The 27,037-nt window shown below is 67.3% G+C and overlaps 1 protein-coding gene across 1 annotated transcript; it reads right to left on the bottom strand.

Moving 5' to 3' along the window:
• Nucleotides 1–7,137: 7,137 nt before the first annotated feature.
• Nucleotides 7,138–26,811, bottom strand: LOC311518134 (uridine-cytidine kinase-like 1). The gene is made up of 15 exons (XM_084623626.1): nt 26,666–26,811; nt 25,321–25,520; nt 23,411–23,517; nt 22,789–22,959; nt 22,456–22,527; nt 21,948–22,137; nt 21,529–21,590; nt 20,362–20,378; nt 16,554–16,652; nt 14,157–14,250; nt 11,767–11,829; nt 11,165–11,287; nt 9,590–9,697; nt 8,835–8,991; nt 7,138–8,444 (listed from the first exon to the last, which is right to left on the bottom strand). Exons 1-15 carry the CDS (start codon nt 26,710–26,712, stop codon nt 8,371–8,373), a joined length of 1,584 nt encoding a protein of 527 aa, XP_084479752.1. The 5' UTR covers nt 26,713–26,811; the 3' UTR covers nt 7,138–8,370.
• Between the last annotated feature and the right edge of the window lie 226 nt (nt 26,812–27,037).

Genomic DNA, 27,037 nt, shown 5'->3' with positions numbered 1-27,037 from the left:
CGCCTCCAACTCCCACCGTGCCCCGCGCTCCGCCCCTCCGACTCCCAGCGTGCCCCGCGCCTCCGACGCCCAGTGTGCCCCACGTGCCTCCAACTCCCAGCGTGCCCCGCGCTCCGCCCCTCCGACTCCCAGCATTCCCCACGCGCCTCCAACTCCCAGCACACCCCGCGCCCCGCCGACTCCCAGCGTGCCCCGCGCCTCCGACTCCCAGTGTGCCCCGCACCCACCCCCTTCGACTCCCAGTGTGCCCCACGCGCCTCCAACTCCCAGCATGCCCCACGCCTCCAACTCCCAGCGTGCCCTGCGCCCCGCCCTTCCGACTCCCAGCGTGCCCCGCGCCCCGCCAACTCCCAGTGTGCCCCACGCGCCTCCAACTCCCAGCGTGCCCTGCGCCCCGCCCTTCCGACTCCCAGTGTGCCCCGCGCCTCCAACTCCCAGCGTGCCCTGCGCCCCGCCCTTCCGACTCCCAGTGTGCCCCACGCGCCTCCAACTCCCAGCGTGCCCTGCGCCCCGCCCTTCCGACTCCCAGCGTGCCCCGCGCCCCGCCAACTCCCAGTGTGCCCCACGCGCCTCCAACTCCCAGCGTGCCCCGCGCTCCGCCCCTCCGACTCCCAGCGTTCCCCACGCGCCTCCAACTCCCAGCGTGCCCCGCGCCTCCAACTCCCAGCGTGCCCTGCGCCCCGCCCTTCCGACTCCCAGCGTGCCCCGCGCCCCGCCAACTCCCAGTGTGCCCCACGCGCCTCCAACTCCCAGCACACCCCGCGCCCCGCCGACTCCCAGCGTGCCCCGCGCCTCCGACTCCCAGTGTGCCCCACGCCCACCCCCTTCGACTCCCAGTGTGCCCCACGCGCCTCCAACTCCCAGTGTGCCCCACGCGCCTCCAACTCCCAGCGTGCCCTGCGCCCCGCCCTTCCGACTCCCAGCGTGCCCCGCGCCCCGCCAACTCCCAGTGTGCCCCACGCGCCTCCAACTCCCAGCGTGCCCTGCGCCCCGCCCTTCCGACTCCCAGTGTGCCCTACGCGCCTCCAACTCCCAGCACACCCCGTGCCTCCAACTCCCAGCGTGCCCTGCGCCCCGCCCCTCCGACTCCCAGCGTGCCCCACGCGCCTCCAACTCCCAGCGTGCCCTGCGCCCCGCCCCTCCGATTCCCAGCGAGCCCCACGCGCCACCAACTCCCAGCGTGCCCTGCGCCCCGCCGACTCCCAGCGTGCCCCACGCGCCTCCAACTCCCACCGTGCCCTGCGCCCCGCCGACTCCCAGCGTGCCCCACGCGCCTCCAACTCCCACCGTGCCCCGCGCTCCGCCCCTCCGACTCCCAGCGTGCCCCGCGCCTCCGACGCCCAGTGTGCCCCACGTGCCTCCAACTCCCAGCGTGCCCCGCGCTCCGCCCCTCCGACTCCCAGCATTCCCCACGCGCCTCCAACTCCCAGCACACCCCGCGCCCCGCCGACTCCCAGCGTGCCCCGCGCCTCCGACTCCCAGTGTGCCCCGCACCCACCCCCTTCGACTCCCAGTGTGCCCCACGCCTCCAACTCCCAGCGTGCCCTGCGCCCCGCCCTTCCGACTCCCAGCGTGCCCCGCGCCCCGCCAACTCCCAGTGTGCCCCACGCGCCTCCAACTCCCAGCGTGCCCTGCGCCCCGCCCTTCCGACTCCCAGTGTGCCCCGCGCCTCCAACTCCCAGCGTGCCCCACGCCTCCAACTCCCAGCGTGCCCCGCGCCCCGCCCTTCCGACTCCCAGCGTGCCCCGCACCCCGCCAACTCCCAGTGTGCCCCACGCGCCTCCAACTCCCAGCGTGCCCCGCGCTCCGCCCATCCGACTCCCAGCACACCCCGCGCAAACCCCTTCAACTCCCAGTGTGCCCCACGCGCCTCCAACTCCCAGCGTGCCCCGCGCTCCGCCCCTCCGACTCCCAGCGTTCCCCACGCGCCTCCAACTCCCACCGTGCCCCGCGCTCCGCCCCTCCGACTCCCAGCGTGCCCCACGCGCCTCCAACTCCCACCGTGCCCCGCGCTCCGCCCCTCCGACTCCCAGCGTGCCCCGCGCCTCCGACTCCCAGCGTGCCCCGCGCTCCGCCCCTCCGACTCCCAGCGTTCCCCACGCACCTCCAACTCCCAGCACACCCCGCGCCCCGCCGACTCCCAGCGTGCCCCGCGCCTCCAACTCCCAGTGTGCCCCGCGCCCACCCCCTTCGACTCCCAGTGTGCCCCACGCGCCTCCAACTCCCAGTGTGCCCCACGCGCCTCCAACTCCCAGCGTGCCCTGCGCCCCGCCCTTCCGACTCCCAGTGTGCCCCACGCGCCTCCAACTCCCAGCGTGCCCTGCGCCCCGCCCCTCCGACTCCCAGCGTGCCCCACGCGCCTCCAACTCCCAGCGTGCCCTGCGCCCCGCCCCTCCGATTCCCAGCGTGCCCCACGCGCCACCAACTCCCAGCGTGCCCTGCGCCCCGCCGACTCCCAGCGTGCCCCACGCGCCTCCAACTCCCACCGTTCCCCGCGCTCCGCCCCTCCGACTCCCAGCGTGCCCCGCGCCTCCGACTCCCAGCGTGCCCCGCGCTCCGCCCCTCCGACTCCCAGTGTGCCCCATGCGCCTCCAACTCCCAGCGTGCCCCGCGCTCCGCCCCTCCGACTCCCAGCGTTCCCCACGCGCCTCCAACTCCCAGCACACCCCGCGCCCCGCCGACTCCCAGCGTGCCCCGCGCCTCCGACTCCCAGCGTGCCCCACGCCTCCAACTCCCAGCGTGCCCTGCGCCCCGCCCTTCCGACTCCCAGCGTGCCCCGCGCCCCGCCAACTCCCAGTGTGCCCCACGCGCCTCCAACTCCCAGCGTGCCCTGCGCCCCGCCCTTCCGACTCCCAGTGTGCCCCACGCGCCTCCAACTCCCAGCGTGCCCTGCGCCCCGCCCTTCCGACTCCCAGTATGCCCCGCGCCTCCAACTCCCAGCGTGCCCTGCGCCCCGCCCTTCCGACTCCCAGCGTGCCCCGCGCCCCTCCGACTCCCAGCGTTCCCCACGCGCCTCCAACTCCCAGCGTGCCCCGCGCCTCCAACTCCCAGCGTGCCCTGCGCCCCGCCCTTCCGACTCCCAGCGTGCCCCGCGCCCCGCCAACTCCCAGTGTGCCCCACGCGCCTCCAACTCCCAGCGTGCCCCGCGCTCCGCCCCTCCGACTCCCAGCGTGCCCCACGCGCCTCCAACTCCCACCGTGCCCCACGCTCCGCCCCTCCGACTCCCAGCGTGCCCCACGCGCCTCCAACTCCCAGCGTGCCCCACGCTCCGCCCCTCCGACTCCCAGCGTTCCCCACGCACCTCCAACTCCCAGCACACCCCGCACCCCGCCGACTCCCAGCGTGCCCCGCCGACTCCCAGTGTGCCCCGCGCCCACCCCCTTCGACTCCCAGTGTGCCCCACGCGCCTCCAACTCCCAGCGTGCCCCACGCGCCTCCAACTCCCAGCGTGCCCTGCGCCCCGCCCTTCCGACTCCCAGCGTGCCCCGCGCCCCGCCCTTCCGACTCCCAGCGTGCCCCACGCGCCTCCAACTCCCAGCACACCCCGTGCCTCCAACTCCCAGCGTGCCCTGCGCCCCGCCCCGCCGACTCCCAGCGTGCCCCACGCGCCTCCAACTCCCAGCGTGCCCTGCGCCCCGCCGACTCCCAGCGTGCCCTGCGCCCCGCCGACTCCCAGCGTGCCCCGCGCCCCGCCCCTCCGACTCCCAGCGTGCCCCGCGCCTCCGACTCTCAGCGTGCCCCGCGCTCCGCCCCTCCGACTCCCAGCGTTCCCCACGCGCCTCCAACTCCCAGCACACCCCGCACCCCACCGACTCCCAGCGTGCCCCGCGCCTCCGACTCCCAGTGTGCCCCGCGCCCACCCCCTTCGACTCCCAGTGTGCCCCACGCGCCTCCAACTCCCAGCGTGCCCTGCGCCCCGCCCTTCCGACTCCCAGCGTGCCCCGCGCCCCGCCAACTCCCAGCGTGCCCCACGCGCCTCCAACTCCCAGCGTGCCCTGCGCCCCGCCCTTCCGACTCCCAGTGTGCCCCACGCGCCTCCAACTCCCAGCGTGCCCTGCGCCCCGCCCTTCCGACTCCCAGCGTGCCCCGCGCCCCAACTCCCAGTGTGCCCCACGCGCCTCCAACTCCCAGCGTGCCCCGCGCCTCCAACTCCCAGCGTGCCCTGCGCCCCGCCCTTCCGACTCCCAGCGTGCCCCGCGCCCCAACTCCCAGTGTGCCCCACGCGCCTCCAACTCCCAGCGTGCCCCGCGCTCCGCCCCTCCGACTCCCAGCACACCCCGCGCCCACCCCTTCGACTCCCAGCGTGCCCCGCGCCTCCAACCCCCAGTGTGCCCCACGCGCCTCCGACTCCCAGCGTGCCCCGCGCCCACCCCCTTCGACTCCCAGTGTGCCCCACGCGCCTCCAACTCCCAGTGTGCCCCACGCCTCCAACTCCCAGCGTGCCCCGCGCCCCGCCCTTCCGACTCCCAGCGTGCCTCGCGCCCCGCCAACTCCCAGTGTGCCCCACGCGCCTCCAACTCCCAGCGTGCCCTGCGCCCCGCCCTTCCAACTCCCAGTGTGCCCCACGCGCCTCCAACTCCCAGCGTGCCCCGCGCCTCCAACTCCCAGCGTGCCCTGCGCCCCGCCAACTCCCAGTGTGCCCCACGCGCCTCCAACTCCCAGCGTGCCCCGCGCTCCGCCCCTCCGACTCCCAGCACACCCCGCGCCCACCCCTTCGACTCCCAGTGTGCCCCACGCGCCTCCAACTCCCAGCGTGCCCCGCGCTCCGCCCCTCCGACTCCCAGCGTGCCCTGCGCCCCGCCCCTCCGACTCCCAGCGTGCCCCACGCGCCTCCAACTCCCAGCGTGCCCTGCGCCCCGCCCCTCCGATTCCCAGCGTGCCCCACGCGCCACCAACTCCCAGCGTGCCCTGCGCCCCGCCGACTCCCAGCGTGCCCTGCGCCCCGCCGACTCCCACCGTTCCCCGCGCTCCGCCCCTCCGACTCCCAGCGTGCCCCGCGCTCCGCCCCTCCGACTCCCAGTGTGCCCCATGCGCCTCCAACTCCCAGCGTGCCCCGCGCTCCGCCCCTCCGACTCCCAGCGTTCCCCACGCGCCTCCAACTCCCAGCGTGCCCCGCGCCTCCAACTCCCAGCGTGCCCTGCGCCCCGCCCTTCCGACTCCCAGCGTGCCCCGCGCCCCGCCAACTCCCAGTGTGCCCCACGCGCCTCCAACTCCCAGCGTGCCCCGCGCTCCGCTCCTCCGACTCCCAGCGTGCCCCACGCGCCTCCAACTCCCACCGTGCCCCACGCTCCGCCCCTCCGACTCCCAGCGTGCCCCACGCGCCTCCAACTCCCAGCGTGCCCCACGCTCCGCCCCTCCGACTCCCAGCGTTCCCCACGCACCTCCAACTCCCAGCACACCCCGCACCCCGCCGACTCCCAGCGTGCCCCGCCGACTCCCAGTGTGCCCCGCGCCCACCCCCTTCGACTCCCAGTGTGCCCCACGCGCCTCCAACTCCCAGCGTGCCCCACGCGCCTCCAACTCCCAGCGTGCCCTGCGCCCCGCCCTTCCGACTCCCAGCGTGCCCCGCGCCCCGCCCTTCCGACTCCCAGCGTGCCCCACGCGCCTCCAACTCCCAGCGTGCCCTGCGCCCCGCCCTTCCGACTCCCAGTGTGCCCCACGCGCCTCCAACTCCCAGCACACCCCGTGCCTCCAACTCCCAGCGTGCCCTGCGCCCCGCCCCGCCGACTCCCAGCGTGCCCCACGCGCCTCCAACTCCCAGCGTGCCCTGCGCCCCGCCGACTCCCAGCGTGCCCTGCGCCCCGCCGACTCCCAGCGTGCCCCGCGCTCCGCCCCTCCGACTCCCAGCGTGCCCCGCGCCTCCGACTCTCAGCGTGCCCCGCGCTCCGCCCCTCCGACTCCCAGCGTTCCCCACGCGCCTCCAACTCCCAGCACACCCCGCACCCCACCGACTCCCAGCGTGCCCCGCGCCTCCGACTCCCAGTGTGCCCCGCGCCCACCCCCTTCGACTCCCAGTGTGCCCCACGCGCCTCCAACTCCCAGCGTGCCCTGCGCCCCGCCCTTCCGACTCCCAGCGTGCCCCGCGCCCCACCAACTCCCAGCGTGCCCCACGCGCCTCCAACTCCCAGCGTGCCCTGCGCCCCGCCCTTCCGACTCCCAGTGTGCCCCACGCGCCTCCAACTCCCAGCGTGCCCCGCGCCTCCAACTCCCAGCGTGCCCTGCGCCCCGCCCTTCCGACTCCCAGCGTGCCCCGCGCCCCAACTCCCAGTGTGCCCCACGCGCCTCCAACTCCCAGCGTGCCCCGCGCCTCCAACTCCCAGCGTGCCCTGCGCCCCGCCCTTCCGACTCCCAGCGTGCCCCGCGCCCCAACTCCCAGTGTGCCCCACGCGCCTCCAACTCCCAGCGTGCCCCGCGCTCCGCCCCTCCGACTCCCAGCACACCCCGCGCCCACCCCTTCGACTCCCAGCGTGCCCCGCGCCTCCAACCCCCAGTGTGCCCCACGCGCCTCCGACTCCCAGCGTGCCCCGCGCCCACCCCCTTCGACTCCCAGTGTGCCCCACGCGCCTCCAACTCCCAGTGTGCCCCACGCCTCCAACTCCCAGCGTGCCCCGCGCCCCGCCCTTCCGACTCCCAGCGTGCCTCGCGCCCCGCCAACTCCCAGTGTGCCCCACGCGCCTCCAACTCCCAGCGTGCCCTGCGCCCCGCCCTTCCAACTCCCAGTGTGCCCCACGCGCCTCCAACTCCCAGCGTGCCCCGCGCCTCCAACTCCCAGCGTGCCCTGCGCCCCGCCAACTCCCAGTGTGCCCCACGCGCCTCCAACTCCCAGCGTGCCCCGCGCCCCGCCCCTCCAACTCCCAGCGTGCCCTGCGCCCCGCCAACTCCCAGTGTGCCCCACGCGCCTCCAACTCCCAGCGTGCCCCGCGCTCCGCCCCTCCGACTCCCAGCACACCCCGCGCCCACCCCTTCGACTCCCAGTGTGCCCCACGCGCCTCCAACTCCCAGCGTGCCCCGCGCTCCGCCCCTCCGACTCCCAGCGTGCCCCGCGCCCACCCCCTTCGACTCCCCGCGCGCCCGGCAGGGAGGGGCGGGGCTGGCCCGGCCCGGCCCGGCTCGGCGCGCACAGAGGCGCAGGCGCGATCCTGGCAGACCCTTTATTGACGCGTACACAGCGGAGCCGCCCCCAGGGCAGCCGGAGCCGCCCGCTGGGGCCAGGGCGCCTGCAGACGCCTCGGGCCGGTCTCAGCGGAGGGCCCAGAAAAGCGGGACCCCCAGCGCGCCCCCCGGGCCCAGCCCCGGCGCCCCCCGAGGCAGCCCCGGTCTCCTAGCCCTGGCAGCGGGAGGCCCCTGGCACCGGCTCTCCGCGGAGAGGGCACTCCTCTTGTCCCAGTCCATGGTCCTCGCTTCCCGGGCACTGGCGTAAGGCGCGGGCTGGAGCAGGCGCGGCCCCGTCTCCCTGCGCCCCAGGCGTTGGGGGGCTCGGATGGGGGGTTGCCGAAACACGCGGAGGCCTCCTTGCCGCGCTCCCCCTCACAGAGCTTCTGCCGCACGCTGCTGGCCTGCCCCCAGCACGAGCCAGGCGTCAAGGAAGGAGCTCCGGTTAGACGGGTCTCCGCACAAGCCCACGCCCGCAGGAGGGATGAGCTGCAATCCCCCACCCGCCTCCGGGCCAGGCTGGGCGTCTCCGCTACGCCAGCAGAGCAGCCCAGAGACGGGGGAGCTGCCAGACTCCTGCCCCTGGCCCCTGGGTGGAAGGCCTGCTGGGGAAGGTGAGGCGCACCTCCTATTCTGCACAAGCCCTAGGTTGCTGCCAGCACCAGACTGCTCCTGACTAAACAGCCCCAGGGCCCTGCCCCACATTCAGGGCACTGGAGGAGAGCTGCTGGCTGAGGACGACAGGGCTGTTCCCCTCCATTTGATCCTGTGTCCCTGACACTTTTTCAAGTAGCTGGCCCCTGAGCCGCAACATGGGGGGGAGTAACTGCTCAGAGCAAACAAACACACAGAACCTGCTCCAGCCTGTGCATGGGCCTCACCTCACCCCTTCCAGGCCATAGGGAGAGTCTCTTACCACCTCCACACCCACCACATCTCTGTGGGGCCAAAGGGAGAATCTGACCCCCCTCCTCCCACCCACCAGAGCGGGGCACCAGGAGTGTGTGCCCAGTGTGCGCACACTGCAAGCCACAGGCAGTCTCTGCCCTGCACGCACAATGGAGGGTGCTGGTGGGCAGTTTCCAAATGGCTGCCCGCCTAACAGCGTGTGGTCCGGAGGCCAGCAGGGAGGGGCGATCCTGGGGCAGCAGAAGAGCAAGGCTGGAAAGAGGGAGGGAGGAGGCAGCGGCGGCAAGGCTGGCAGGCAGGCCATCACACTCAGTAGTCCGTGCTCTCATTCTCACACCAGGTGGAGGGGGCATCAGTACCAAAGTACCTGTCTCCAAAGTTACCTAGACACAAAAGCAACACTGTAAGACAAGCTGCAGCAGCATGACACCCCACCATAGAAGATCACGGTTGGAAGGGACCTCAGGAGGTCATCTAGTCCAACCCCCTGCTCCAGGCAGGACCAATCCCCAATCTTTGCCCCAGAGCCCTAAATGGTCCCCTCAAGGATTGAACTCACAACCTTGGGTTTAGCAGGCCAATGCTCAAACCACCGAGCCATCCTTCCCCTCCCTCATGCCAGCCCCTCTCCCCTGAGGCAGCCCCAGGAGAATGAAACCAAGGCCCGGCCCTACCGGGAGCACACCATCTAGCACAGCTGGGTCCGGGCCGAGGAAGGGCACAGGAGGGCCTGGTCAGTTGCCCAAGCCAGGCTGTGCTCCCCGTCCCCTTACCGATTCCAGGGATGATGTGGAATTCCTCGTTGACCTTCTTGTCCACGGCTGTAGTGATGATGCGGACACGGGGGAAGGCGTAGGCCACGGAGTGAACCCCCATCTCCGCCATCAGCAGGGACAGCAGGAAGATCTTCTCCTCATGGACATCGTGATCCTGCAGCATAGACAGTGCTGAGCCGTTTGGCCCCAGAGTGAAGTGCCATGCCTCTTCCGCTCAAGCACCCCCAGAGACCTGCCAACCCCTCTGTGGCCGGAGGAGCACCGGGCCACCCAAAGCCCACTCCGCCGCCCTCCTCCCACAGCTGGAGGAGTCCTGGGCCGCTGGGAGTCCTGAGCCCCAGGCCGGCCCCAGCCATGCAGCCAACACCCCTCCATCTCCCCTCCTGAGACGCCCCGCTAGAAAAACAAAAGCTCTTCCTGAAGACCCTGAGATTTTTCTATGCCCCATGCCGGGGCGGCTGAGGAGGTGGTATCTGCTACTCCAGGAGATTATGGATGAACTGGGGATGCTGAGTAGCACACACTACCTCCTCAACCACCTCAGCACCTGCCTGGTGCATAATAAGCAAAAAAACTTCCCCCGTGCAACCCACCCAAACTCGCAACCCGGCGGCAGCAGCTCTGCCATGGGAGGCTTAGCCTATTATACCGCCACCTATGGTGAAGTGCCCCATGCTCAGAGCAGTAGCTTCCATGCTGGAAAGCCCAGCCGCCAGCCTGCACTCCCCAGGCAGCTTGCCCTGCAGGCTCACCAGAAGGACACGCACAGCCATCATGGCTGCAGCCCCTGTGGACACGGTGCTGTCCATCAGGATGACATAGTCTTCGCTGATCTCCTTGGGGAGCCGCAGATAGTGAAGCTGAGGAGAGACGGGGGACAGAGCTTATGAAGGAGTCAAGTGTGATTCATAGATTCATAGAAGGTTAGGGTTGGAAGGGACCTCAGGAGGTCATCTAGTCCAACCCCCTGCTTGAAGCAGGACCAATCCCCAATTTTTGCTCCAGATCCCTAAATGGCCCCCTCAAGGATTGAACTCACAACCCTGGGTTTAGCAGGCCAATGCTCAAACCACTGAGCTATCCCTCCCCTCCCCTCCCCTGGGTGATGCCCTGGGCCCACTCCCCGCAGCTCCTTGGGCAGCCCCCCAGGCGGAGCAGGGTGGCTGCTGAGAGCACAAGCACTCTGGGGATGCCGGGGGTGTGACATTATGAGTGTAATATAATAGCTCATTGAAAGGTGACAGGGCCAGAAAGAGTTAATGAACTCCCAGACTGACCTGACCCATGGCTGAACTTTAAAGTCTGGTTAGGAGATCTGTAAATGAATAGAGCTTTGAAATGCAGCTGGCATTGTTAGAGATAGAAGGGTAGATGTTCGCTCAAGTCTTGTCTGTTGCTATAGCTTTGATTCAAAGATCAAAAGGGGAATATTAACATTTAGGAAGACACTTGAGTGACATAGTATTATTGTCTATATGGCTCTTTGAAGGTTGTGGTAACCGGTATCTGAACTGTTAATGGATAAATGACCCTGGGCTAATTGCCAGGATGTTTGGGAAAAGGAAAGTGAAGCCGATTGTTTTCTCAGGCCAAATGGCTGCTGGAAATGTATAAATACCCTGGGACACGATCCTTCATCATCTCAAACCTGCTTTGGGTTTCAGGAGGTGGAAACCTTAAGCCATAAGGATTGAGATCCCCAGTCACTGACGGGAGTCACCCTGAACATGGACATTGGACTGTAACCCATGGACTATTTCTAAAAGGACTTTTGGCAACTACAAGCTCAACTCTGCTCTGTAACTGAACCTCAAGAACTGAACTCAAGTATGTCTGTATATCGATCTTTTAACCAGCATGCGCTCTCTCTCCTTTTTTTAATAAATTTTAGTTTGGTTAATAAGAATTGACTGTAAGCGTGTATTTAGGGTAAGATCTAAGTTATCATTTGACCGGGGTCTGGGGCTTGGTCCTTTGGGGTCAGGAGAACCTTTTCTTTTCTATGATGAAATAAGATTTTCAGAATTTATTATCCTATGTTTGACGTGTGTGTCTGGATGGAGGCCTGCGGCTGGGCACTTTAAGGGAACTGCATTATTTGGACATCTGAGTACCCAGGGAGGTACTATAGAAGCTGGTTTGGGCTGGTTGGGTGAATCGAAGGAGTGGACTATCCACCAGTGTTTGGGGTTTGCAGTTCACGCTGATTAAGTGACCTCAGCTGGCTCCCACGGGCAGCATCGTCACGGGGGGAAGGGTTGGTGGGATGGGAGCCGATGCTCCCCAAGAGCTGGGGGCAGAGAGGGGACGCACAGGGCAGCGCTCACCTCAGGCTCCCCTGTGTCATGGTTGGTCTGGATCAGAATCTTGCCCAGTCGAATGTCTTTGCAGACAGCAGTGAGAGCCTGCTCCATGGTCTCCCCCGCCCGCAGGATGGACACACCTGTGATCTGGACAACAGCCACCTTAGATTGGACTGGGCAGCGACCGCCTCCCGCATCTCAGACCCCACGCCAGGGCAGCACTTCTCTCCCTCTCCCCCCCCACCTCCCACACTGGGGCAGCACCCCCCCAACAGTCCCCCAGCCCTCACACTGGGGCAAGGACCCCCAGCCACCCTTCCTATTCCCCAAAGCACTCTGGGAAGCCTCGCATCTCCCCTCTAGAGCCCAAGGGGGTGTTGTCTATCCACCTATCTAGGACATATCTCTGGCCCCCATTGGCCCAGGACCTGAGAGCCTCACCATCTTCTCCCAGTCCCGCCTCACTGCAGAGGACAGGGGGAACTGACCTCAAGAAGCTAAGTGACGGGCCCAGGGTCGCACAGGCAGTCTGTGCGGAGCAGGGAATGGAACCAGCTCTCCCAGGCCTGGGCCGCGGAATGGCCACCCTTCCTCCCAGAGTCCTGGGGGGACCTGGCCAGTCTCACCCGCTGCCTGTGGAACCGCTTCCCTTCATACACAGTCCCCTGAGGCGTCTCCACCGTCACTGGCTGCAGAAGAAGAGCAGGTCATTAACATGGGGGCGGACCCTGAGCCAGGCTGCAGCATGACACAGCTGGACAGGTAGCAAAGGGCAGGGTGGGCCTTATGTGGCAGGTTGGGGGCAGGTCACCCTGGAAGAAGGGGCGGGGCCTGTAGCATGAGTGGCAGGCAGGAAGGGGGGGTCCACCGGGGGAAGGGGCGGGGTCTGTAGCCTGAGTGGCAGGCAGGAAGGGTGGGTCAGTGGGGAAGGGGCGGGGCCTGTAGCCTGAGTGGCAGGCAGGAAGGGTGGGTCACTGGGGAAGGGGCGGGGCCTGTAGCGTGAGTGGCAGGCAGAAAGGGTGGGTAAGTGGGGGGAACGGGCAGGACCTGTAGCATGAGTGGCAGGCAGGAAAGGGGGGGGTCCACTGGGGGAAGGGGCGGGGCCTGTAGCGTGAGTGGCAGGCAGGAAGGGTGGGTCACTGGGGGAAGGGGCGGGGCCTGTAGCATGAGTGGCAGGCAGGAAGGGTGGGTCAGTGGGGAAGGGGCAGGGCCTGTAGCATGAGTGGCAGGCAGGAAGGGTGGGTCAGTGGGAAAGGGGCAGGGCCTGTAGCATGAGTGGCAGGCAGGAAGGGTGGGTCAGTGGGGGAAGGGGCGGGGCCTGTAGCATGAGTGGCAGGCAGGAAGGGTGGGTCAGTGGGAAAGGGGCGGGGCCTGTAGCATGAGTGGCAGGCAGGAAGGGTGGGTCAGTGGGGAAGGGGCGGGGCCTGTAGCATGAGTGGCAGGCAGGAAGGGTGGGTCACTGGGGGAAGGGGCAGGGCCTGTAGCATGAGTGGCAGGCAGGAAGGGTGGGTCAGTGGGAAAGGGGCGGGGCCTGTAACGTGAGTGGCAGGCAGGAAGGGTGGGTCAGTGGGGGAAGGGGCGGGGCCTGTAGCATGAGTGGCAGGCAGGAAGGGTGGGTCAGTGGGGGAAGGGGCGGGGCCTGTAGCATGAGTGGCAGGCAGGAAGGGTGGGTCAGTGGGAAAGGGGCGGGGCCTGTAGCATGAGTGGCAGGCAGGAAGGGTGGGTCAGTGGGGAAGGGGCGGGGCCTGTAGCATGAGTGGCAGGCAGGAAGGGTGGGTCACTGGGGGAAGGGGCGGGGCCTGTAGCATGAGTGGCAGGCAGGAAGGGTGGGTCAGTGGGAAAGGGGCGGGGCCTGTAGCATGAGTGGCAGGCAGGAAGGGTGGGTCAGTGGGGAAGGGGCGGGGCCTGTAGCCTGAGTGGCAGGCAGGTTAGGGTGGGTCAGTGGGGAAGGGGCGGGGCCTGTAGCATGAGTGGCAGGCAGGAAGGGTGGGTCACTGGGGGAAGGGGCGGGGCCTGTAACGTGAGTGGCAGGCAGGAAGGGTGGGTCAGTGGGGAAGGGGCAGGGCCTGTAGCATGAGTGGCAGGCAGGAAGGGTGGGTCACTGGGGGAAGGGGCGGGGCCTGTAGCGTGAGTGGCAGGCAGGAAGGGTGGGTCAGTGGGGAAGGGGCGGGGCCTGTAGCATGAGTGGCAGGCAGGAAGGGTGGGTCACTGGGGGAAGGGGCAGGGCCTGTAGCATGAGTGGCAGGCAGGAAGGGTGGGTCAGTGGGAAAGGGGCGGGGCCTGTAACGTGAGTGGCAGGCAGGAAGGGTGGGTCAGTGGGGGAAGGGGCGGGGCCTGTAGCATGAGTGGCAGGCAGGAAGGGTGGGTCAGTGGGGGAAGGGGCGGGGCCTGTAGCATGAGTGGCAGGCAGGAAGGGTGGGTCAGTGGGAAAGGGGCGGGGCCTGTAGCATGAGTGGCAGGCAGGAAGGGTGGGTCAGTGGGGAAGGGGCGGGGCCTGTAGCATGAGTGGCAGGCAGGAAGGGTGGGTCACTGGGGGAAGGGGCGGGGCCTGTAGCATGAGTGGCAGGCAGGAAGGGTGGGTCAGTGGGAAAGGGGCGGGGCCTGTAGCATGAGTGGCAGGCAGGAAGGGTGGGTCAGTGGGGAAGGGGCGGGGCCTGTAGCCTGAGTGGCAGGCAGGTTAGGGTGGGTCAGTGGGGAAGGGGCGGGGCCTGTAGCATGAGTGGCAGGCAGGAAGGGTGGGTCACTGGGGGAAGGGGCGGGGCCTGTAACGTGAGTGGCAGGCAGGAAGGGTGGGTCAGTGGGGAAGGGGCAGGGCCTGTAGCATGAGTGGCAGGCAGGAAGGGTGGGTCACTGGGGGAAGGGGCGGGGCCTGTAGCGTGAGTGGCAGGCAGGAAGGGTGGGTCAGTGGGGAAGGGGCGGGGCCTGTAGCATGAGTGGCAGGCAGGGTGGGTCGGTCACTGGGGGAAGGGGCGGGGCCTGTAGCATGAGTGGCAGGCAGGAGGGGCAGGTCACATACTTTGAGTGGCAGGAAGGAGAGGGCATGTTCAATCAGCAGCCTCATCAGGCGCTTGGAATAGAAGATGAACTCGTCCCTGGTTGTGTCCTTGTTCCTGTTGGACCAGTGACACAGAGGTAAGAGCAGACTCCAGGCTCTGGGGCCCCTGCGTCCCCCCACCCCAACGGCACCCCAATTCCAGCCCCATCTCCTGGGGGCAGAGAATGCAGCGCAGGTAAGTGGGTTGGGGGCAGAGAACAGGCATGGTGGGGAAAATATCTTGTCACTCCCCCTAATGAGCCAGGTTCTCCCAGATGGCTGCCAGGGTAGATCCATGCACCCCCAGCACCAGGGCCCTGTCACCTCTCCTACATGGGGGTCCCAGGGCATAGAGGGGACCTAGCCATCACCCCCCTCCAGGGAAAATAAGGGAATAACCGAATCACTGAATAAAGAATGGCATTAATTATATTACTCTCCTTTTCAATCCATGTGGATTTATGGAAATAGTTTGACAGGATCTCTCTGTCTGACGAGGTTACAAGTTTGGTTGATAAAGGTAATAGTGGTGATGTGATAATTTGACTTGGTACCACAGGATACTAACTAAAATAATACAAATTCAAAATGGCACACAGTAAGTGGATTAAAAGCTGGCTAACTGACAGGTCTCACAATGTAACTAAACAGTGAACCATCCTCAAGTGGGTGTTTCTAGTGAGCTCCCACAGGGATCTGTTCTTGGACCCTCTGAAAGAAAAAAACAGCCCTCAAAGATTGGGGGAGTGGCCTGATGGAGGGTGTCTCCCGCTCCTTCGTCCTCCATTGCGGGGCGGGGACATGCTGACGGGGCAGGGATGGAGGAGCTCTGGTTACACCAGACTAGCCCAACCAATATACCATTTGCCCACGGCCTCCAGCAGCAGGGCCAGCTCACCAAGTCTCACTGGGGCAGGACGGCGGGAGGATGCTCCGTCTCCCCCCAGTAAGGGCAGCAGCACCTCAGGCCAGCCAGGCCTGCTCCAAGGTGGCACTCCCTTTAAGAGCAGTTCTAGGAAGGATCAGCAGACTAGGCTGGGAACTGGCCACGTACAGTTAGGCGACTTCCTCCCGCTGAGATCCGGACAGACCCTGCCAACCTTGCTGCCCAGCCTGAGGCCTGGGACCAGAAAAGGCTCTGCAGAGAGGCCAGGGACCAGAGTGGGACCCTGTGACAATGTGGGAATTTTCTGTAATATTTTCTATGAAGCCCATGTGTGCCTCAGTTTCCCCTGTATTTTGTATGCCTACCCAGGGCAGAAAAGGACTAAGGCCGCTCTCCGGGCAGGCTGGGAGACATGGGTAGGAATGGTGCCTAGCTGCCTGAGCCAGGCCGGGCCACGGGAAAGGACTGGCCAAGGCCGACCATAGCAACGGAAAATCCAAGAAGGAATGGCAAGGCAATCACCAGGACCTTGACACCGGGGGAGGCGTGGGTGCAGGGACACCAATTTCCACACTTCTCAGCAGGGAAGCTGAGCAACACCAGCTCAAGAACAAAAGGAGCTGGGAGGGGGGGTAAGAGCTGGCTGCTGGGAGGAGTCGGGGCGCTCACCTGGGATGTGAACGAGGAGAGAGACAGAGCTTCAAGAATGGGGTTCCCCACAGCTGGGCTGGGCTCTGGGCTGACCAGAATGACTTGCGCCATGCTTTACCCTTCATCTCTCTGTGCTGACCAAGGGCTGCTGTGAGAGGTCACTCCTGGCAGCATAGGGCAGCTACACGGGAGACCTTCCAGCACACTGCTGGAACCTTGCTAGTGTACACGTAGCCTGAAAAACCCACCAGTCTGAAAACTCTGCCCGAGTGTCACTGGAAATACCGGGTTGGGAGCGGGCAAGGATCTGTCAGGTGTCTAGTGCAGCTTGACTCACTGATGGGAGCTCAGGGGGTGGGGCAGGGGGGCTGGAGCCCCAGAAGTCCAGTCTCAGGAGGCGGTGAAGCCGCATGGCCTACCCTGAAGGAAGAATGAGACCCCTGGGGTTCTGGCCCATCTCAGGGGCACCTCCCAGAGACTGTTTCCAAGCAGGTGGCATACCCCCGATGCCGGGGATCAGTGACAGACCAGCAGCCCTGCCCCACTTAATCGACTGGGGCAGAGAGGGAATCAGGGTAGACTGGACACCCTGCAGCGAAGGGAACCAGGGCCAAACAAAGCCCATGTCTGAGAGACTTCGTCAACCACATCTCAGGAGTGGGGGGCCTGATTTGAAATATGCCTGGCTGAGAGAGAGTTCCTGGAAAAGTCAGAAGAGAAACTGAGGCAGGGGGACTGCAGTGCTCCAGGACTCCAACTAGGCCAGCCCCCCCACAGGGAGAGGGCGAGGGGTGGGAAAGGATAGGCTGCCCCACCCACAGAGAGGGTGGGGGACTCAGTACCTGATGATGGTGTGCATGCCACGCACCTGCGGCGTGCCCTCGAGGACACTCAGCGACTTGGGCAGCGGCTGCCCTTGGTGGGCAGAGGCCAGGGCCGCTCTGCAGAAAGACACAAGTGAGTCTGTCCCAGCAGCCCTCTGCCAGGCATTTGCATAGGCATGCACGCGCCAGCCCCACCCACATGCAGGGAAATGCCGGTGGCCCCGCCAGCCCTCTGCCGCATTCACTACCCCGCAGGAGACTCCTTTGGGCGTGCGTGTGTCTGACACCTGCACGGCAGCTCCACCCACCAGGAGTCTGCCAGGCAGCCCCATGCCCTGCTCCCGGGGCTCCCTCCAAACACAGGGCACAGAACCAGCTGCACGGGGGAGACATGTGGACACTTGCTCTGGCATGCCAGGGACGGCCCCACCTCCCAGTGGCAGTGAAGCTGCAGTAACATGAGCGGGGGCACAGGCTAGCCCCGCTCACCGGGGCCCCTGGTGTGCGCCTGTCACTAGAGCAAGTTTTCATCTAGCTAGACGGAGACCAGTTTAGATGGAAGCTAACGCAGGTGCAGCACACATGCTGCAGTCCGGCCTCCCAGCCACAGCACAGACAGCCCCATAGGGCCTGCTGTGACAAGGGAATTATAAGAGTTGCTCTGAAGCCTATCCGTGCCTCGGTTTCCCCTACACACACATTACTTGCTGGGGAAAAGGGATGACGTTGGCTCTCAGGGCAGGCTAAGAGACCTACGTGGGTGTCATCTCCCTATCTGGGTGGAATGAACAGTCATTAGGGAACCAGCTGACACCCACCCAGATCAAGAAGGGGCCCAGAGAGACAAGACCAGATCCAATGACTCCTGGATCCACGCTCTCAGCAGGGAAGCTGAGCAGAGAACAAATGACTGGCTGGTGAGAGGTGGGGGATGAGTGCTGGCTTCTGGAGGAAACTCTCTCACCTAGGAGCTAGGCAGGTCTACACTACCGCTTCTGTCAATCTAACTTCTGTCATTCAGGGGTGTGAAAAGCCCCCCCGCACGTGACGCACATTACAGCCACCTAAGGACTGTCCACAGCAGTGCGGTCAGCAGGAGGTGCTCTCCCACCATCGCTTCCACCTCTCGCCGAGGTGCAGTCATAATGCCGATGGGAGAGTGCTCGCCCGCTGGCTAGCGTAGACTAGCCGTGACTGAGGTCAGACTTCGGGCTTGTCGATGCTCAGAACACTACAGCTGCCTTGCTGTAGCAGTTCAGGGTAGACACGAACCACGCCGACAGGAGCATCCAGCTCCCCGAGAGGCAGTAGCTAGGTCGATGGAAGAATTCTTCTGTCAACCTACTGCTGTCTAGACAGGGACTTAGGTCAGCTTAACTACGCCACTCCCGCGGGGGGGTGGGGGGATTTTTTCACACCCCTGTGCAATGTAGTTAAACTGACCTAATTTAAACCAGGTGTGTGAGTGAGTGAGAGCAAGAGAGAAAAAATGGAGTTACTGCAGTCTGGCTGGGCTCTGGACTGACCAGAATGGACCATGCTTCAGCCGTCTCCTCTCTGGGCTCACCCTGTTTAAAGAAGCTGTGAGAGTGTCACTGCAAAGGGGCCTGGATCGCTGCAGAATGGACAAGTCTCTACTAGGATCAGTCTCAGTGGGACTCGCTCACCAGAGTTCTCGGTGTGAAGCAGGAGTGCTGGAGCCCGGCGGTTCAGACTTGGGAAGGAAGAGTGGGACCCGTTGGGGAGGGGCTGGCCCACTGAAGGGCTCCTCCAAGACACTGTTCCAAAGCAGGGGGTGTAGCACCAATCCTGTGGATCCGTGACACCCGCGCAGCCTGAACCCAGCAGCTCTCACGGCTGCGGTGCAGTTTGAGGCCAATGAAGCCTCACTAGGAGGGTGGTGAAGCACAGGAATGGGTTCCCTAGGGAGGTGGTGGAATCTCCATCCTTAGAGGTTTTTAAGGCCCAGCTTGACAATGCCCTGGCTGGGATGATTTAGTTGGGGTTGGTCCTGCTTTGAGCAGGGGGTTGGACTAGATGACCTCCACAGGTCCCTTCCAACACTGATCTTCTATGATTCTAAGCGTGTCTCTCGCTGGAGGAAATGCAGGAGCAGCCTCCCCAGTGCTCCCCGGACGAAGCCCATATCCTGACTGTGGAGGCCGCAAAGCTCATGCAGCGTGGGGCGCTCGGCTTCACTGCCTCCCAGCTCGTCCAGGGGCAGGGCTAGCAGCTACTGAGCTGGGAAGCAGGTATTGCCCCCCGGGCCTGTCTGCCGCTCTCCCCTGGTGACGAGAGCCCTCCTCCCACAGCAGGGAGCCCAGCATGGACCAGGGCCCTGCCTGGCAGAGGGTTAGTGCCAAGAGACTGTGGAGAGGCCTGGACGACAGCACCAGCCCTGCAGGTCACACACACACACACACAGCATCGTGGGAAGGGTCTGCTCCGCTCCGGGGGGCTCAGGGACAAACAAAGCAAGTCACCCGCCAAGGAGACATCCCCCCAAGCCAAGCAACACACACAGGAACGGCCAGCGCAGCAGGGAAGGAACGGAGACAAACTGTCCTCACATATGCCAGCGCAGCTTCCTCTGGTGCAGACACCGCGGGCCAACAGGGACAGGGGAGGGCACGACAAGGGCACAAGAGAGAGACAAACGGGCATTAGAGGGCGGCAGCAGCTTCCTGCTATGGACACAGGGTGCTGGGGGAGAGGGGGGCAGCCCAACAGAGCCCGAAGGGAGAAGCATCTGGCCCCAGCCCTAGCGAGAGCAGGGAGCTGCTGGAAGCACCTGGAGGAGGGAAGCAGCCTTGTCCCACCTAGCTGCAGGGACAGGGAGGGGGGTGGAGCTGCCTGGCCCCAGCAGGTGGTCATGGAGGCCCACCTCCCGTTTTGGCTTTGCCCTGCTACACCCCAGCAGCAGCTGGGCAGTGTCTGAGCAGAACACGCCCAGCAGCGCTGCGTTAAGCTGGCAGTCTCGAGTGAGAGTGTGGGCTGGGGCTGAGGCTGCTGCCCCTTTCCAGACCCCCTCTGGAGGAGCCAAGCAAACCCCAACCCCCCCCCCCCCCCCGCCCCGAACAGCAGCTGAGCCCCACAACTCAGCAGCACAGCCTGGCCCAGTGCCCTGTGAGAGCAAGCAAGGAGAGCGTCCAGAGTCATCCCAAGGGGTCAGACCCCCGCTAAACACATATTCTAGGTGGCTGCCCGGGAGGTGGCCAGCAGAAGAAGCAAGACACAGGTCCCGGTGTGCCTGCCTCCGGGGAGGTGTGCCAGCAAGCCACAGCAGCTCTCCCTGCTCGGGGAGCCCCTCTGGCTCCAGAGGGGACATGATTGGCAGCTCCCGTGCTGCCCCACGAGGCAAGCCGCCCAGCTGCGGGCTCAGCCGCACCAAGCAGAGGCCCCCTGGCAGACCCCGGCACACGCTGCGGAGGGGCTGGAGCCTCCCTGGTGGGCAGGTGGAGGGGCTCCCAGGGAACCGGCTACAGGAGCAGCACTAGGGAGTCTACGCATGCCATGCACCACAGGAATCAAGTGGCTATTAGCGCTGCCAGCCCTTCTGTGGCATCGGTGCTAACCACGCCTCGTCTGAGTGGCTGGGGCCCTGGAACTGCCATGGTCCGGGCTGCCCGCTCCCCGCACTGCGCCCGGGGACAGGTCCGGGCTGCCCGCATCCCGCTCCCCGCACTGCGCCCGGGGACAGGTCCGGGCTGCCCGCATCCCGCTCCCCGCACTGCGCCCGGGGACAGGTCCGGGCTGGTCCCATCCCCGCACTGCACCCTGGGCTGAGGTGTGAGAGGAGAGAGGGGCCGCACTGCGCCCATCGTACCTGACCGTGATTTCACGCTGCAATGGTGAGAGCCCACGTCGAGATTGCAGGGCGGGGGATAGGGAGAGAAATACAGAACATCTGTCACTGCTCGCAAGCCCCCCCGCCCCACCCCCCGCCCCAGTAGCAGCACAGCCCCCTCGCCCCACCCAGCACCTCCAGCTGTTGCTAACCCTGGAAGCAGGCAAAGCCACAGCAATGGGTGCGCGAATATCCATGGAGGGGCAGGGCTGGGCTGGCCGGGGGCTGTAGGGCAAGATTGGGGGCAGTGGCAGGGCTGTGTGTGGGGAGCCCAGGGCTGGGGTAGCCGGGGACCATGGGGCGGGATTGGGGGCAGTGGCAGGGCTGTGTGTGGGGAGCCCAGGGCTGGGGTAGCAGGGGACCGTGGGGCGGGATTGGGGGCACTGGCAGAGCTGGGGGAGGGGAGCCCAGGGCTGGGGTAGCCGGGGGCTGTGGGGCAGGATTGGGGGCACTGGCAGAGCTGGGGGAGGGGAGCCCAGGGCTGGGATAGCCGGGGGCTGTGGGGAGGGATTGGGGGCACTGGCAGAGCTGGGGGAGGGGAGCCCAGGGCTGGGGTAGCCGGGGGCTGTGGGGCGGGATTGGGGGCACTGGCAGAGCTGGGGGAGGGGAGCCCAGGGCTGGGGTAGCCGGGGGCTGTGGGGCGGGATTGGGGGCACTGGCAGAGCTGGGGGAGGGGAGCCCAGGGCTGGGGTAGCCGGGGGCTGTGGGGCGGGATTAGGGGCACTGGCAGAGCTGGGGGAGGGGAGCCCAGGGCTGGGGTAGCCGGGGGCTGTGGGGAGGGATTGGGGGCACCGGCAGAGCTGTGTGTGAGGCACCCGGGGCTGGTCAGGGACTGCAGGTCAGGACTGAGGGACCAGGAGAGCAGGGGCCAGCTACCAGTCAGCCGTGCCAGACTGGAGAACGAGGAGGTGCGGGAGACGTGCAATGTGGTGCCCTGGACCAGCCAGCTCGGCCCCTGCTTTAGGGGCACTTGCTCTCACCCTTCCCCTCTCAGCCTGACCGGGGACACCACATGGGGCCCAGGGGCCCTGAATCGGGGGCAATCCTGCGTCAGCCGGAGCCACCATACAACAGCTGAGGGGTCCGCGTCGCCCGTAGCGCGCGGGACCAAGGAGCCAGAGACAGCAGCCACCCCACCCTCCTCACCTTCTCCAGCTGGCTGTGCACATGCTGCACAATGAGATCCAGGGCCACGAAGTTCTCCCCACCTGACAGGAGCAAGAACAGGAGATGAATCCCAGCCCTGCCTACCCCACGCCCCCCCCGGCCAGAGCCCAGCCCTGCCCACCCCACACCCCTGCCCACCTGGAGCCCAACCCCCAAGCCCTGCCCACCCAACACCCTGACCCCTCAGCCCAGTTCTCCACCCACTCACCCTGACACCTCCACCCACCTGGAGCCCAGCCCCTGACCTACCCACCCTGAGTGCCCAGCCCTGCCCACTCTGACACCCCTTCAGATACCCAGAGCACTGCCTCACCCACCCTCTCTCCCCCGCAGCCCCACCCACTCTGACACCCACTGCCCACCTGGAGCCTGACCCGGCTCCCCCAGCGCGGCCTCACCTCTGGGCACCACGATGTCGGCCACCTGCACGGTGGGTTCGATGTACTGCTCGAAGGCCGGCTTGACGAACTTGTTGTACTGCTTGATGACGCCCACAAGGTCGCGCCCGCGCTCCATGATGTCACGTTGCAGCCGCCGCACCAGCCGGATGTCGGAGTCCGTGTCCACAAACACCTTCATGTCCAGGAGCTGGGGGTCCAGGAGGGTGAACACCCGTCTGCCCCCCAACCAGGCCTGCCCCAGCTCTGAGACTCAGGGCATGGCCCTCCCCCCGCACACCCAGCTCTGACCACACAGAGCACAAAGGGGTGGTTCTCGGGAGTGGTCAGCTGGCTGTTCCCCCAACCCCCATGTGCACCCCAGGCCAGTCTCTCCAACCCTCCCAGGGGTGCTCTGAGGACAGACCTGTCCTCCACACCGGTTCCCAGGCAGTGCCCAATGCCAGCAGGCACCCAGGACAGCCCTCCCTGCCCCAGGCAGTGCCCAGCGCCAGCAGGCAAGCCATACCTTCAGCAGCTCCTTGTTGGCAAAAGACAAAATCCCCTCAAACACTACCACATTGGCCCCGTAGATGGTTTTCTGCAGGGAGAGAAGGGCCACACCATGCTTCAGAGACTGGTAACCCTGCCCCTGTCCGCTCCCCCACTGCACCCCATTCCCTTGCCTTACCCCAAACTCTGTCCCCACACACCCCATCCTCCCCACACACACTGTGCACTGCCCCCAGCCCTCCCCTTGGGAAGTCGTACACATGGAGGGGCTCCCCGCCCTGCCCCCAGCCCTCCCCTGCCCACGGGAAGCCGTACATCTGGCAGGGCTCCCCGCCCTGCCCCCACATACCCACTCCTTGCGGCGGCTGTGCGTGGTGAAGTCATACACAGGCACCTTGACGCTCTTGCCCTTCTTCAGCTTGCGCAGCACGCTGATCAGCAGGTCGAAGTCGAAGGCATCAGGGTGGTCGAAGTTGTACTCGTTGTGGGCAGCCAGCTCCTGCTGCTCCTTATTCAGCACCTGGGGAGGGGTGGGGGAGACGGGGCAGTGCATAGGTGGGGGGGGCGCACAGGGAAGAGGGCGGAGCAGCGTACAGGGGAGGGGCACAGGTGCAGTACGTGGAGGGGTGGAGGAGGGGCAAGGGAAAGAGTTGATAGGATGGAGGAAACACAGTCCATTCGATCTGCTGAAATTCAGACATGGAGCCCAGTACCCCAACTATAGACACCCCCTAAGCAGCAGCCCCACTGGTGGGGACCCAGGGCTGCCTCCCTGGCAGGAGATGTTCTGGGCAGAGCTCAGGGAGCCCAGCTCCCCAAGCCTTCAGCCTCAGCCAGGGCTCTGGCCCCCCACCCCCATCCACAGCAGCTGGTCAGCCTCAGGGCTGGGGCAGCTGACTGCCAGGGCCGGGGCAGCAGAGATGTCCAGCCCTGTCAGGGCTCCCCCTTCCCCCAGGGGCGCACTGGCTCACCTTATAGAAGCAGTCCATGGACAGCAGCACCACCCAGGGCACGTCCAGGGCCTCAATGATCTTATTGGCCACCGTGGTCTTGCCTGATGCGCTCCCTCCACACAGGCCTGGAGAGAGAAATCCGCCCCGGATGCTGGCCGCTGGGGAAGCAGCGCCGCCTCCGTCCAGGAGATTCACAGGAAGGTCAGCATGGAGAAAACAGGGCCATATCCCGCCCACCCTCTGGGGAGGGGCACGGGAGCCCTGTCGGCAGAGGGCTGGTCAGCAGTACGCCATAGCTCAGCCCCGCCCCCCACATACCCAGCAAGGCCCCACAGAGAACGCTCTGGGCCAGTTAGCGAGGGCACCCGACACTGACACCAAAGTACACAGCCCTCAGAGCCAGGCACAGCCCCTGCTAAGCCACATCCTCATCCACAACATTCACCCCACACACACACACACACACACACGGGGTATCAACATCCCACCATGCACGCTGCTGCCCCTGCAGGCACTGGGCACCCTCGGGGCCACGAAGGGACAACACCGGAGAAACGGCAGGCAACACATGCCTGTCCCCATGGCTTCAGGGCAGCTGGTCCCTGCTTGAGGAGCAGGACGGGATAGAGTTGGTCTGACCCACATCATCGCCCGCATATGCTGTCTGGTAGCATCGTTCCAAACTTCGCAGAGACTCTGCCGGGGCTAAGCTCAGGCTTGGAAGAGGCCAGGTGGGTCGGTGGAGGATGCTGGGCAAAGGGACAAGGCCTTTCATAGAGCAGCTCTGAGAACTGCCCAGACACGCCCTCCCCCACTCACTAGCACCTGCTAACCCCTCCTGCTCATTGTTACCCCTGAGCCTGGCCCCCCACCGTTCCCCATCATCCCCTCCCTATCTGCCACTGTCCCCTCCCTCATGCACCAGCACCGGCTGATCCCTCCAGCTCACTGTCACTCCTTGACCCTGCCCCGCCCACTGCCCATCATCCCCTACCTACCAGCCACTGCTTCCCCCCATCTCATCCCCCCAGCTCCCCCTTCCATTTGCCATCACCCCACTGCCCCCTTAAGCTCACTGTAACCCCCACGCTCACTTGCCGTCACCCCACCCAAAGCATGATCCCCTCGGATCCCTGTGTCCACCCTGTCAGTTGCTGACTCAGAAAGCCCCATGGGGCAGCAGCGGTGCTTGGAGCGGGCAGCTCATCTACTCACAGCAAGGCCCGTTGAGGTGAAAGCAGAAAAGGGGAACAGCGCCAGGCTACGGGGTGAGGTGAGCAGCGCAGAGCCGGACCCGATCAGGGGGTGGTGGAGTGGCTGGTTGGGCAGGAGAGGCCTGGGGGTTGTGGGGTGCACAGCCCCTGGCGGCAGGTTCACATCCACAAACGGTCAGTGCGGTCCATAGTCTAGGAGACTGCTGGAGTCCTCGCTCAGCAACACCCACAGTTAACACTGCCTACCACCTCCAGCTGGCTAGAAGACCCCTCCCCATCCCGGCGGACAATGACCTGCCTCAGTTACTCGCGCTTCAGCCCCCCCTCTGCATTACAGCAACGCGACACACCTGGGCAGGGGGCCTGCGGGGACTCCAGCTCGCTCAGCCTCTGCAGCACGGCTCCTGCCAGCACGGCCCACCTGCCCGCCGCCCCCTAGGCTGGCTGCCCACAGGCATCAGGTCAGGTTCAAGGTCTCGGCCTACGCTGAACTTTTGCCAGCGAACGGCGAGTTTGAGCCGCGCTTCGACGCCAGCCCGAGCCCGACGCACCTACAGCGCAAGGGCAGGGGCGCGACAGGGGCAGCCCGGGCTGCCCGTGGGGCCAGGGGTTGGGTTGGGGAGCCCGGCGGCGCTTGTCAGCGGGGGCAGGCCCTGCCCGGCCAGTCCAGCGCCTGGCACAGCTGCAGCCGGGCAGCCAGCTTGGGGGTCTCACCGATGACGAAGGCTTCCTTGAAGGGCGTGCCCGTCTCGGTGTACCAGGGCGGCCGCCCCGCCGTGTAAATGGTCCGTTTGCTGGTCCGCAGCAGCGGGGGCTCCGTCTTCGACTGGCTCATGGTCCGTTTCCGCGGGGACAGCGCGGGCGTCAGCGGCAGGCGGCTCAGCAGCGTGTCCAGGGAGTCCTCCCCGCTGCCGCTGTGGGGCACGACGCCTCAGAGCCCGGCGCGGCGCGCCCCACAGAGCCCGCCCCCCGGACCCCCCCCCGGTCCGGGCGCGGCGCGCCCCACAGAGCCCGCCCCCCCGGCCCCCCCCCGGTCCGGGCGCGGCGCGCCCCACAGAGCCCGCCCCCCCGGGCCCCCCCCCGGTCCGGGCGCGGCGCGCCCCACAGAGCCCGCCCCCCCGGGCCCCCCCCCGGTCCGGGCGCGGCGCGCCCCACAGAGCCCGCCCCCCCGGGCCCCCCCCGGTCCGGGCGCGGCGCGCCCCACAGAGCCCGCCCCCCCGGGCCCCCCCCCGGTCCGGGCGCGGCGCGCCCCACAGAGCCCGCCCCCCCGGGCCCCCCCCCGGTCCGGGCGCGGCGCGCCCCACAGAGCCCGCCCCCCCGGGCCCCCCCCCGGTCCGGGCGCGGCGCGCCCCACAGAGCCCGCCCCCCCGGGCCCCCCCCCGGTCCGGGCGCGGCGCGCCCCACAGAGCCCGCCCCCGGTCCGGGCGCGGCGCGCCCCACAGAGCCCGCCCCCGGTCCGGGCGCGGCGCGCCCCACAGAGCCCGCCCCCGGTCCGGGCGCGGCGCGCCCCACAGAGCCCGCCCCCGGTCCGGGCGCGGCGCGCCCCACAGAGCCCGCCCCCCCGGGCCCCCCCACGGCCTGGCGCGGCGCGCCCCACAGAGCCCGCCCCCCCGGGCCCCCCCCCGGTCCGGGCGCGGCGCGCCCCACAGAGCCCGCCCCCCGGGCCCCCCCCCGGTCCGGGCGCGGCGCGCCCCACAGAGCCCGCCCCCCCGGGCCCCCCCCCGGTCCGGGCGCGGCGCGCCCCACAGAGCCCGCCCCCCCGGGCCCCCCCCCGGTCCGGGCGCGGCGCGCCCCACAGAGCCCGCCCCCCCGGGCCCCCCCCCGGTCCGGGCGCGGCGCGCCCCACAGAGCCCGCCCCCCCGGGCCCCCCCACGGCCTGGCGCGGCGCGCCCCACAGAGCCCGCCCCCCCGGGCCCCCCCCCGGTCCGGGCGCGGCGCGCCCCACAGAGCCCGCCCCCCCGGGCCCCCCCACGGCCGGGCGCGGCGCGCCCCACAGAGCCCGAGCCCCCCTTGCACCATCCGACCCCCGCAGCGCGCTCGGACCCGGCCCCGTCCGCACCTGTCCCGCCGCGACCCCGGCCGCTCCTCCGCGCCCGCCGCCGCCATCTTGCCGGTGGCCGCAGGGGCTGCTGGGAGCTGCGGTGCCCAGGGCCCTGTCTCGTGGCTCTGTCCGGCGCGGCGGCGGGAACTACAGCTCCCGGCAGCCCCCGCGTGCGGGCCGCGGGCCTCGGCCCCGCCCACCGCCTGCCCCAAGCCCCGCCCGCCGCATGGCCCCGCCCACCGCCTGCCCCGTGAACGGCCCCCCACCTACCCCATGGCCCCTGTGCACCACCCCTGTCCTGCCCCAAGACCCCGCCCACGGCCCCGCCCACTGCCTGCCCCAAGGCCCCGCCCACGGCCCCGCCCACTGCCTGCCCCCAAGGCCCCGCCC

Source organism: Lepidochelys olivacea (assembly GCF_965140295.1).
Source record: "Lepidochelys olivacea isolate rLepOli2 genome assembly, chromosome: 3".
NCBI lineage: Eukaryota > Metazoa > Chordata > Testudines > Cheloniidae > Lepidochelys > Lepidochelys olivacea.
This window is presented reverse-complemented; position numbering and strand designations above follow the sequence as displayed.